The sequence below is a fragment of the Balaenoptera borealis genome (assembly GCF_965194805.1).
Source record: "Balaenoptera borealis genome assembly, chromosome: 13".
Taxonomy (NCBI): Eukaryota; Metazoa; Chordata; class Mammalia; order Artiodactyla; family Balaenopteridae; genus Balaenoptera; species Balaenoptera borealis.
Window position 1 is genome coordinate 55,806,576 of NC_138870.1, and position 13,512 is coordinate 55,820,087.

At 36.2% G+C, this 13,512-nt stretch overlaps 1 protein-coding gene across 9 annotated transcripts in view; it reads right to left on the reverse strand.

The window, feature by feature from the left end:
- The window catches only part of GRIP1 (glutamate receptor interacting protein 1), a 713,644-nt gene that overhangs the window by 153,197 nt on the left and 546,935 nt on the right, over nt 1-13,512 (reverse strand). For all 9 annotated transcript variants that reach the window (XM_082351188.1, XM_082351190.1, XM_082351185.1 and 6 more), the window contains 2 exons: nt 4,621-4,696; nt 2,194-2,339 (listed from right to left, as the gene is read on the reverse strand). In XM_082351188.1, coding sequence (XP_082207314.1) covers nt 2,194-2,339; nt 4,621-4,696 — 222 coding nt within the window. The remainder of the gene's footprint in view (nt 1-2,193; nt 2,340-4,620; nt 4,697-13,512) is intronic.

Below are 13,512 nucleotides of genomic sequence, written 5' to 3' on the forward strand. Positions count from 1 at the left end.
TCTTCATTTATTTAAGTATTCTTTATGTATATGCATATCTGTATCTATATCAATATCTATATCTAATGGGAAGATACAACTTTTGTTGTATTTATTCCTTATAGGAACCTTATTATTTTATTGTTATTATAAATGGTATATTAAAAATTAACTTTCTGGTTTTGGCTGATATATAGAAATGTAACTGATTTTTGTATACTGATCTTATATCTAGCAACTTAGAGAAACTTTTAATGAGTTTCCTTCTTGATGGCGCTTTCCCCTATATTAGGGGGATATCTGAGAACTCTGAGGTAGGAAAACTGTCAGGCATGATTCAGAACGTGAATGTGAGTAGGGAAGAAGGAAGACAGGTGAGGCATCCTCTCCCCTCCTGACTCTGGTAATAATGAGATATGGAGGGCTCTCCTCTGGAATGGTGCCCATCCCCAGGTGGGGGAGCCCTTGTCTCTCTGAGGTGGGCTGCTCAGAACTTACAAACTGTTGCTGTATTTAGTTTGGGAACTGGTTCCTTCTCATCCTTCAGGTTTTAGCCTACCTGTCACCTCCTCACTGACTCCTGATTGGCATCTGTCAACCCTCACCTGTGCCTGCCCTTATTCCCTATTACAGAATCCAGTTCATGCTTTTCATGGTAGGTAATGATCACTTTCTGAGTGTTTATTTGTTTGGTCATGTTCCTGTTTACTGTCTCTCCTCCTTGTCAACTGCAAACTTCATAAGAGCAGAGACCAGGTCTGTTTTGTTTATTTCTGTACTCTTGGTACCTGTCACTTAGCTTAAATATTAAAAAAAAATATATTTTAAAATATATATTTTAAAAAAATATTTTAAAAATATTAAAAAAAATACATAGACTGAATGAGTTAAATATGTCAAACATCTGCTTCAATTTTTAATGTTAATAATAAATGAGATCATCAGTTAAAATATATCTTACTTGTATAATTTTATTTTATCTTCCTAACTGCCTTTTAAAATAGGCATTGCTGGTCTCCATGTGACAAATGAGGTAACTAAGGCACAGGGAAATAAGTAACATGGTCCAAACTAATAGCTAGAAATCAGTAGAATTGAAAACAGAACCCAAATCATCTAACTCAAAAGCCATACAAAACAATAAAAAGAGAAAGAAAAAAGGGAGAAAGAGAAGACATGAGAAAGGAAGAATAGAGGGAGGAAAATTCATTCATTCCTGACCTTTCCATCTTAAGGGCATATCATACCACTTATTCTGCTAAGAACTCCTTAACTCACACTTTAAGTCTTTTAGGAAGATTCATACCTCTCAAAGACATTTCAGGCCAATAGACAGATTAAGAATATGTTCAAGCAACACTGTTCTACGTGAATTATATAGAGCGGGAAATAAAGGAGTTTGCAGTTACAGAATAAGTGTTTTTTTCTTGGCTACATTTTACCAGGACAAAACTTGCTGGTAAAGTCAGGCACACAATCAAGTCTGATAATTGTAAAAAGTATTTACAACATGATTTAAGTTTCAATTTCAGGTTCCGATTCATTCTCTCATAATTTATCTGCCTTAGTCAACTTTACACAAAACTTTGTCTCTCTCTTCACATTGAAAAGCCATGTTAAGAATATCTTTCCAGTTGTACTACAGTTGAGAGGGTAGAAATAGAATTACTTTCTATTGGGATCATTATTTCAAGAAAGAATATTGTACTCAACTTTCATTTTAATTAATAATACTATTTGTCCCCTTTCCTTTCTTTGTCCCTAAGTCTGATGATAAAATGGTAATTTCCATTAATTCTGATCAACTGGCTTCACTCTGTGATGTAACAAGAAGGAAATCCCCTACTGTTTCTAGTCTCCATGTAGTAAAAGAAAAAGTACTAGCCCCTAAGTTAATAATACCACTTTGGTGATTTGGAGGGGGAAAACACTTTCCTGCCAAAGGGTAATCCATATGTAAGAGCTGACTGCTAGGTGAAACACACTGACAGAATGAGATGTTATCATAGACTCTATCAACATAAGAATTCAAAATCGCTGAGAAGTACTTCTCACCTCTTTCTGAACTCAAACAGAGTAATATGGTATTGATGAAATTCTGTCTGCTACAGGAGGACATAACATTTCATTCTTAATCCAAAGTGGTTTATCAGGGATAGACAGTGACATGATGTAGAGCTTAGTTAGAGATCCCAACCTCAGGATCCGACATACCCATGACCGAGACATCATATTCGATCAGCAGCGTCGCTTCTTGCCCACACTGTTTGAGAATACTCATGGCCTCAGCATGTGTGGTTCCAAGAAGCCGAATTCCATCCACACTGAGCAACCTATCACCAGGTTTGATTGTGCCCTCTCTGAAGGGAGAATAAAGAAATAGTCATTAATTTAGCATCATGGGGCTTAGCATTAATAGTCACTTAGCCAAAGAGGCTCTTTCACACACATTCTACCATCTATCCCATTTGCATTTCCTTTTAAGCATCAGGTGTGACATTAAGAGAGTAAAGAGGTAACCCTGACCAGAAAGTTGCTGCAATATGAAAATCAGTAATAAGAAAATAACTACACATTAGCAAATAACCAGGTCACCCACGATGAACTCTTGGGGTACAAAAGTAATAAAGGCACATTTTCACTTTTCTAGGTTTTTGCCAAAATGTCTAAAATTGATTTATTAGAGCCCAGGAAATAGCACTCACCTATTTTCCCAAAGCCAGGTTAGTAGAAAAGCCTGCTGATTTCATTCAATTTATCACCAGTGAACTCAAGCTGGATAGGGAATGCTGGTGAAAAATTTCCCTAGTCTGTAAATTTTCCTACTGATTTATAAGGCCATTTGACGATCATTAAATTGATTCAGTCAATCTCACATTCAGTGGAAAAGGCAGGCAAATACTATTCTCCCTTCTGTGGCCACAGACACTCAAGGCACTGGGAGAAGATGCCTCAGTACAGTAATGACACCACTAAAACGTAGCCAGATAGGCTACCAGATTATAACCCTCCTGCCTCAGGGAGGGTCAATGAAGATGAGAAAATCAAATGCAGGGATTACAAGTTTAGGATTTGGAAAGAATAAAAATGCTGTCTTAAATATCTTTCACCCAGCAACTCTCTATGTATTTTGACTCTAAATTTTTGTCTTAAATTCTTAGATTTCCTTTAGTCCTCCATTAATTTGGTAATACGTTGCTCACAAACTAGTAGCCTGCTCCTGACATTTCTGTCAACTCCAACTCTAAAATGTTAATCAGAAACAGAAATATTCTCATTTGTTTCAGGAAGAATAATTCATAAGAAAAGGCATGAGAAGGAAAAAAAAACAGCAAAATTTCCTTGGAAATTTTGACTTTGTATTATCCTCTGCAAAGGCAAATACACTTTAGTGCAGAGGAGAACCCAGTGTCTTCATATTTTCTCATTTTATATTAAACACTGACTTAAAAAAAAAACTGAGCTACCAGTATGAGCTTTGAAGGAAAATAAATCTGAATTCCTATCCTAGCTGGCAAGTCATTTAACCATACTGGGCCTCAGTTTTGTCACCTGTAAATCTGGATAAAAATACCTGATTTAGTGGGTGGTTGTGAAGATAAAATAAGATAATGTCTGCCAAGTACTAAGCACAGTTCCTGGCCCATGGTGGTCACTCAACAAGCAGTATTTATTATTATTATTACTATTTCTAGTGCTTAAGAAAAGTGTTAAAAAATCCATCCTAGGCTGAAACATAGTGCAGAGTCAGGGGTCATCAGTGCATTTTCCGCCTCTCCTTCAACTATATCTAGTGGCAGCCATTGTGTTCCCTACCATTATGGAGCAGACTTTCGCTGTGGGAAATTAATACAAAGATAAGCATCTCTTGAGGCATCTAAGTTGTGAGTTTACTTGGGACCCCCAAGGTTTATTGTAGGAAAGCTGAAGGAGCTTCTTTCAGATATTCAAATTAGCCAGGAAGAGAACGCTCTAAACACTAACACTGACAATATTCCTTCCCTTTTACTAAAAGTCGCTTCTATTCTGACATACATAATCATCATCAAAGGGTGATAATCATGATAAGGACGTTGGCAATAGTAAGAGTCAGAGAACACCACCACATATCTTTTCAGGTTAGGATATTACCAATTGGAGAGGATGCATTTCAAGGACCTGCTGTTAAAGGACCAGCTGCCTTTTTAAAAATATATAATTAATTTTTATTGGAGTACAGTTGCTTTACAATGTTGTGTTAGTTTCTACTGTACAGCAAAGTGAATCAGCTATACATATACATATATTCCCTCTTTTTTGGATTTCCTTCCAGTATGCAAGGGCTCCTGCAAGGCACCATAAATCTCTAACCTTTGATAAAACAAAAAACCTTGAAAGGTATGCATTATCATCTACGTTTTACAGTTGGAGGGAACTGAGCTTAGAACTAAGTCATTTGCCAAAAACATAGGGTAGCAAGCATTGAATCTGGAGTCAAACTTTCTTCTGATTCTGCAGCCTGAACTCTTTTGTTTTCACATTCCAACATATTTACTTAATACCTATCTGTTACTATGAAATTTCTAATTCATCAACTTCTATGCCAAAGTCCCCAGCTTTATTTAATCTATTTGGATAGTGACACAGAAAGATGAAGTTTACCTGTCAGCAGGCCCTCCAGGACGAACACATGTTATTACAACCGGACGAGATTTATTTCTATCATCATGTGCTCCCCCTAGTAAAGAAAAGGAATACGGATCAAAAAATGCTCTCATTGCTGCCATTAAAAAATTCACTTACAAAATGCCAGCTGAGAAACTGAAACATATTTTATTGTTGTATGGAGGAATACATATGTTTTCCTTCTGGCACGTAAAAGACTTAAAAATCTTATTCATTCTATATAGAATATATTGTTAAAGTCAACATTTCTCCTCCTCTCAATAAATATATGACTGTAATCGGGGTGAGATATAAAATGTTTAACAACTACTGTGATAAGAGCATCAAATAATTATAAATACTAGCCCAATTAGAACAGCTGCTGGTTATAAACAAAGTGTAGGTGGGTGTATTTGGTGTCAATCAACCTGGGCTGTTATACTGGTGAGTGTACAACCTGACATGAAGCAAAAACTAAAGGAAAAGAAAAAAAAATCCAAATATTAAAAAAAAGAAAAATTCAAGTGGCTGAAGTGGCCTCCATTAAAAACGGGGTGTTCAAAATATTAGTGCATTCTAAAAGCACTACATTTTTAGTACCCACCACATTTTTTTTTTAACGTTTTTATTGGAGTATAATTGCTTTACAATGGTGTGTTAGTTTCTGCTTTATAACAAAGTGAATCAGTTATACATATACATATATCCCTGTATCACTTCCCTCTTCCGTCTCCCTCCCACCCTCCTTATCCCACCCTTCTAGCTGGTCACAAAGCACCGGGCTGATCTCCCTGTGCTATGTGACTGCTTCCCACTAGCTATCTTTTTTACATTTGGTAGTGTATATATGTCCATATATATACTACCACTCTCTCACTTTGTCCCAGCTTACCCTTCCCCCTCCCCGTGTCCTCAAGTCCATTCTCTAGTAGGTCTGCATCTTTATTCCCATCTTGCCCCTAGGTTCTCCATGACCATTTTTTTTTTTGATTCCATATATATGTGTTAGCATACGGTATTTGTTTTTCTCTTTCTGAGTTACTTCACTCTGTATGACAGACTCTAGGTCCATCCACCTCACTACAAATAACTCAATTTCGTTTCTTTTTATGGCTGAGTAATATTCCACTGTATATATATACCACATCTTCTTTATCCATTCATCTGTCCATGGACACTTAGGTTGCTTCCATGTCCTGGCTATTGTAAATAGAGCTGCAATGAACATTTTGGTACATGACTCTTTTTGAATTATGGTTTTCTCAGAGTATATGCCCAGTAGTGGGAATGCTGGGTCATATGGTAGTTCTATTTTTAGTTTTTAAAGGAACCTCCATACTGTTCTCCATAGTGGCTGTGTCAATTTACATTCCCACCAACAGTACAAGAGGGTTCCCTTTTCTCCACACCCTCTCCAGCATTTATTGTTGTAGATTTTCTGATGATGCCCATTCTAACTGGTGTGAGGTGATACCTCATTGTAGTTTTGATTTGCACTTCTCTAATAATTAGTGATGTTGAGCAGCTTTTCATGTGCCTCTTGGCCATCTGCATGTCTTCTTTGGAGAAATGTCTATTCAGGTCTTCTGCCCATTTTTGGATTGGGTTGTTTTTTTTTTAATGTTGAGCTGCATGAGCTGTTTATATATTTTGGAGATTAATCCTTTGTCCGTTGATTCATTTGCAAATATTTTCTCCCATTGTGAGGGGTGTCTTTTCATCTTATTTATGGTTTCCTTTGCTGTGCAAAAGCTTTTAAGTTTCATTAGGTCCCATTTGTTTATTTTTGTTTTTATTTCCATTTCTCTAGGAGGTGGGTCAAAAAGGATCTTGCTATGATTAATGTCATACAGTGTTCTGCCTATGTTTTCCTCTAGGAGTTTTATAGTATCTGGCCTTACATTTAGGTCTTTAATTCATTTTGAGTTTATATTTGTGCATGGTGTTAGGGAGTGTTCTAATTTCATTCTTTTACATGTAGCTGTCCAGTTTTCCCAGCACCACTTATTGAAGAGACTGTCTTTTCTCCATTGTATATCCTTGCCTCCTTTGTCATAGATTAGTTCACCATAGGTGTGTGGGTTTATCTCTGGGCTTTCTATCCTGTTCCATTGATCTATATTTCTGTTTTTGTCCCAGTACCATATTGTCTTGATTACTGTAGCTTTGTAGTATAGTCTGAAGGCAGGGCGTCTGATTCCTCTAGCTCCGTTTTTTTCCCTCAAGATTGCTTTGGCTATTTGGGGTCTTTTGTGTCTCCATACAGATTTTAAGATTTTTTTGTTCTAGTTCTATAAAAAATGCCATTGGTAATTTGATAGGGATTGCATTGAATCTGTAGATTGCTTTGGGTACTATAGTCATTTTCACAATGTTGATTCTTCCAGTGTAAGAACATGGTATATCTCCCCATCTGTTTGTGTCATCTTTGATTTCTTTTATCAGCATCTTATAGTTTTCTGAATACAGGTCTTTTACCTCCTTAGGTAGGTTTATTCCTAGGTATTTTATTCTTTTTGTTGCAATGGTGAATGGGATTGTTTCCTTAATTTCTCTTTCTGATCTTTCATTGTTAGTGTATAGGAATGCAAGAGATTTCTGTGCATTAATTTTGTGTCCTGCTACTTTACCAAATTCATTGATTAGCTCTAGTAGCTTTCTGATGGCATCTTTAGGATTATCTATGTGTAGTATCATGTCATCTGCAAACAGTGACAGTTTTACTTCTTCTTTTCCAAATCTGTATTCCTTTTATTTCTTTTTCTTCTCCGATTGCCATGGCTAGGACTTCCAAAACTATGTTGAATAATAGTGGCGAGAGTGGACATCCTTGTCGTGTTCCTGATCTTAGTGGAAATGGTTTCAGTTTTTCCACATTGAGAATGATGTTTGCTGTGGGTTTGTTGTATATGGTCTTTATTATGTTGAGGTAGGTTCCCTCTGTGCCCATTTTCTGGAGAATTTTTATCATAAATGGGTGTTGAATTTTGTCAAAAGCTTTTCCTGCATCTATTGAGATGATCATGTCGTTTTTGTTCTTCAATTTGTTAATATGATATTTCACATTGATTGATTTGTGTATATGAAGAATCCTTGCATCCCTGGGATAAATCCCACTTGATCACAGTGTATGATCCTTTTAATATGTTGTTGGATTCTGTTTGTTGGTACTTTGTTGAGGATTTTTGCATCTATAATCATCAGTGATATTCGTCTGTAATTTTCTTTTTTTTTTTGTAGTATCTTTGTATGGTTTTGGAATCTGGGTGATGGTGGCATTGTAGAATGAGTTTGGGAGTGTTTCTTCCTCTGCAATTTTTCAGAAGAGTTTGCGGAGGATGGGTGTTAGCTCTTTTCTAAATGTGTGATAGAATTCACCTGTGAAAGCATCTGGTAGTGGACTTTTGTTTGTTGGAAGATTTTTTAAAAAAATTTATTCATTTAATTAACTAATTAATTTATTTTTGGCTGCACTGGGTCTTTGTTGCTGTGTGTGGACTTTCTCTAGTTGCAATGAGTGGGGGCTACTCTTCGTCGTGGTGCACAGGCTTCTCATTGCGGTGGCATCTCTTGTTGCAGAGCACGGGCTCTAGGCGCACGGGCGTCAGTAGTTGTGGCATGTGGGGTCAGTAGTTGTGGCTCGTGGGCTTCAGAATGCAGGCTCAGTAGTTGTGGCGTATTGGCTTAGTTGCTCTGTGGCATGTGGGATCTTCCCAAACCAGGGCTCGAACCCTTGTCTCCTGCATTGGAAGGCTGATTTTTAATCCCTCTACCACCAGGGAAGCTGTTGGAAGATTTTGAATTACAGTTTCAATTTCATTACTTGTGATCAGTCTGTTCATATTTTCTATTTCTTCCTGGTTCAGTCTAGGAAGGTTATACCTTTCTAAGAATTTGTCCATTTCTTCCAGTTTGTCCATTTCATTGGCATAGAATTGCTTGTAGTAGCATCTCATGATGCTTTGTATTTCTGCAGTGTCCATTGTAACTTCTCCTTTTTCATTTCTAATTTTATTGATTGGAGTCCTCTCCCTCTTTTTCTTGATGAGCCTGGCTAAAGGTTTATCAGTTTTGTTGATCTTCTCATAGAACCAGCTTTTAGTTTTATTGATCTTTGCTTCTATTTCATTTATTTCTGCTCTCATCTTTATGATTTCTTTCCTTCTACTAACTTTGGGTTTTGTTTGTTCTTCTTTCTCTAGTTCCTTTAGGTGTAAGGTTACATTGTTTATTTGAGATGTTTCTTGTTTCTTGAGGTAGGATTTTATTGCTACAAACTTCCCTCTTAGAACTGCTTTTGTTGCATACCATTGGTTTTGGATTATCATGTTTCCATATTCATTTGTCTCTCATTTGTATTTTTTTATTTCCTCTTTGATTTCTTCAGTGATCTCTTGGTTATTTAGTAACATATTGTTTAGCCTCCATGTGTTTGTGTTTTTTACGTCTTTTTCCCTGTAATTTATTTCTTATCTCATAGCGTTGTGGTCAGAAAAGATGCTTGATATGACTTCAATTTTCTTAAATTTACCGAGGCTTGATTTGTGACCCAAGATGTGATCTACCCTGGAGAATGTTCTGTGTGCACTTGAGAGGAAAGTGTAAACTGCTATTTTCGGATTGAATGTCCTATAAATATCAATTAGATCTATCTGGTCTGTTGTGTCATTTAAAGCTTGTGTTTCCTTATTAATTCTCTGTCTGGATGATCTGTCCATCGGTGTAAGTGAGGTGTTAAAGTCCCCCACTATCACTGTGTTACTGTCAATTTCCTCTTTTATAGCTGTTAGCAGTTGCCTTATGTATTGAGGTGTTCCTATGTTGGGTGCATATTTATTTATAATTGTTACATCTTCTTCTTGGATTGATCCCTTCATCATTATGTAGTGTCCTTCCTTGTCTCTTGTAACATTCTTTATTTTAAAGTCTATTTTTTCTGATATGAGTACTGATACTCCAGCTTTGTTTGATTTCAATTTGTATGGAATATCTTTTTCCATCCCCTCACTTTCAGTCTGTATGTGTCCCTAGGTCTGAAGTGGGTCTCTTGTAGACAACATATATACAGGTCTTGTTTTTGTATCCATTCAGCGAGCCTGTGTCTTTTGGTTGGAGCATTTAATACATTCACTTTTAAGGTAATTATCAATATGTATGTTCCTATTACCATTATCTTAATTGTTATGGGTTTGTTTTTGTAGGTTCTTTTCTTCTCTTGTGTTTCCCACTTAGAGAAGTTCCTTCAGCGTTTGTTGTAGAGCTGGTTTGGTGGTGCTGAATTCTCTTAGCTTTTGCTTGTCTGTAAAGCTTTTGATTTCTTCATAGAATCTGAATGAGATCCTTGCTGGCTAGAGTAATCTTGGTTGTAGGTTCTTCCCTTTCCTCACTCTAAATATATCGTGCCACCCCCTCCTAGCTTGTAGAGTTTCTGCTGAGAAATCAGCTGTTAACCTTATGGGAGTTCTGTTGTATGTTATTTGTCGTTTTTCACTTGTTGATTTTAATAACTTTTGTTTGTCTTTAATTTTTGTCAATTTGACTACTGTGCGTCTCAGCATGTTTCGTCTTGGATTTATCTTGCCTGGGACTCTCTGTGCTCCCTGGACTTGGGTGGCTATTTCTTTTCCCATGTTAGGGAAGTTTTCGACTATAATCTCTTCAAATATTTTCTCAGGTCCTTTCTCGCTCTCTTCTCCTTCTGGGACCCCTATAATACGAATGTTGGTGCATTTAATGTTGTCCCAGAGGTCTCTTAGCCTGTCTTCATTTCTTTTCATTCTTTTTTTCTTTATTCTGTTGAGTGGCAGTGAATTCCACCATTCTGTCTTCCAGGTCACTTATCTGTTCTTCTGCATCAGTTATTCTGCTATTGATTCCTTCTAGTGTATTTTTCATTTCAGTTATTGTATTATCCATATCTGTTTGTTTGTTCTTTAATTCTTCTAGGTGTTTTTTCTTTAATTCTTCTAGGTCTTTGTTAAACATTTCTTGCATCTTCTTGATCTCTGCCTCCATTCTTTTTCCGAGGTCCTGGATCTCTTCACTATCATTGTTCTGAATTCTTTTTCTGGAAGGTTGCCTATCTCCATTTCATTTCATTGTTTTCCTGGGGTTTTATCTTGTTTTTTCATCTGGTACATAGCCCTCTGACTTTTCATTTTGTCTATCTTTCTGTGAATGTGGTTTTCATTCCACAGGCTGCAGGATTGTAGTTCTTCTTGCTTCTGCTGTGTACCCTCTCACCATCATGTATCATTTAATGTTTGTCTCGTAGAACAGAGTGCCATTTCCCAAATTTGGCAATCGTAAAGAGGTCAGCTTAAAGAACCTAACCTAAGAGAAAATTTAAAAGGCATTCACTGTTTTTGATGAAAGCAAATGCTTCCTTTATGTTCATTGCTATTACAAGAGATTTATTCAGTCTGGTTGATTGGTAAAAGTTCTATTTCAGTATTTATTTCTTTCAATCAATTTTATGGCTTCTTTTAAAATATTTCCTTAATTAAAAAAGAAAATTCAGAATTTTTTCAGAAAATATTTAATGAAAATCCTGATGGTAAGTTACAGCACATGCTTAACCATATTTATATAAATAGCATTATGTAACTTCTTTTTTGCAAGGTGATCATAAAAAGATAGGGGTATCCCCTGAGGGGTATTGATTTAGAAGAGGAAAGAGGAAAGAGGCTGAAGACAGCAAGAAACCTTTCCACTATTTTGATTTGGAGGTCCAAATACAAGTATGTAACAGTGAATACATGTTAAAGTGTGAGAGAGATAACTCTAAATTTATTGGTATGTGACATTTTGTCATTATTTGAAATAATGAGCCAAGTTTAGTTTGTGCTTTACTTACATTCTAGATGTTTGGAGCTGTAAAGCATAGTAAAGACCCCTCAGAGACCAGTCGTATTTTCAATCCTGGTTGCCCATTAACATGACCCACCTGGCATGCTATTAGAAAAATATCAATGCCAGGGACACAATGCAGACCAAATCTGAATATTGGGCTTCATATGTTAAATGAGTACACATACCTACAGTTTTATAGTTGAGAATGACTAGAGAAATTTCCTCATCTAAAGTGAAAAGCAAATTAGTGGCAGAGTGATTTTTCCTTTTCTTAAAAAAATTTATCACAATTTTTTTCATCTATTTAAAAATTTTTTTTATTGGAGTATAGTTGATTTACAATGTTGTGTTAGTTTGTGCTCTATAGCAAAGTATCTCCACTCCTTTTTAGATACTCTTTCCAAATAGGTCATTACAGAGTATTAAGTAGAGTTCCCTGTGCTCTACAGTAGGTCCTTATTAGTTATCCATTTTATATATAGTAGTGTGTATATGTCAGTCTCCCAACTTATCCCTCCCTCCCTTCCCCCCCAGTAACCATAAGTTTGTTTTCTACATCTGTGACTCTCTTTCTGTTTTATAAATAAGTTCACTGATTTTTCCTGTTAACCTAAATCATCTTCTGGCTTGGTGGCAAAGGAATTAACAGAAATTTAACTCTCCATGATTTAGACCAGAACATCATTTTTCATTTTATGGGTACAAGGTTCTATTGTTTGGGCAGTGAAGGTGTTTGGATCTGTGACATATAGCATTAGAAACGTAATTCCATTCATCAGCTAAAAGCCTGGTTTTTTGTTAAAAGACCCATCCTAATTGGGTAAGAAGAAATTCTCCAGCACTAAATGAATATGCTTCATCTGCAATAACTTTCCCTCTCTCCTCCCTGAATGTCCTGGTATTCCCCATTGATCTAAGTTAAGCTCAAATCCCATCTATGCCATAATGTTTTACCTGCCGTGATAGCATTTATCCACAGTACTTTCTCATTCTGCAACTCTGTTTGCGATTAACCAGTAACTCTTATGGGATGGGCAATGGCCACCTTTTGAGCAAGAAGATCCTCCAGATGGGCCTCAAATTGATTTGAAAATATAAGTTCTTTATTTATTCTCATTAAAAATTATGTAAAATTTGACACATTTTTATGTTCAACTGACATACTAAGGGAGTTATTAAAACCTACAAAAATTTGGTACTCATAAACCAAAATTGGCTTATTATTACTAAGGTTTTAAAACCAGTATAATGCCAAGAAGTCTGATGTCCACACAAATCTAGCCCTCATTCATTCATTCTTCCATTTATTAAGTGCCTACCATGTACTAGGTAGGAGTCTAGGCTCATATTAAAAAATTCTTACTAGGCATGCACACATGGATATTTGAAATTCCTGCAAATTGTGGGAGGGACATTTGTTAGCATCATATCATCAGTTGTCTTGAGGTGGTTGTAGATTGCAATTGCTTCTATTCTTTTTAGTTCTTAAGTGATAAATTACTGCTGGTTTAGCTCTTTCATTAGCAATTTGATTTTTTATTGATTAACCATACAGCAGCTAGTGATGAATATCTGCACCAGCAGTATTTTTTACTGCAGCATTTCAATAATCAGGCTTGTAGGCATGCGATTCAAGTGTGCCTCTCTTTCATATTTATATTTCAAAACCAGATTTGTATATACCACCCTCCAAGCTAAAATTACTTGTACACTGACTTTTCATTATATTCATCTAGTTTTTTTGCACAGAAATTTGAAAATGGTTAAGGTAAATGATCTTGGGGTCTGTTGTTCCACCTAAATGTAGGACTTGGTTAGAAAAGTGTAATAACTACTGGTCTAAACCACTTCATGGGTTCCTAGTTGCCTGTTTTCTCTAATGTTCATTTGGGTACTTTATCAACTTACGTCTTAAATTCACTGGACTGTAATCTCCTGTAGATAGGGGTCCTGTCTCATGACTCCATAGTACTCTGCCTGATGCTGACATGTTGACATGCCCTTAATGAATATTTGATTGATTGATTTTCTAAATGA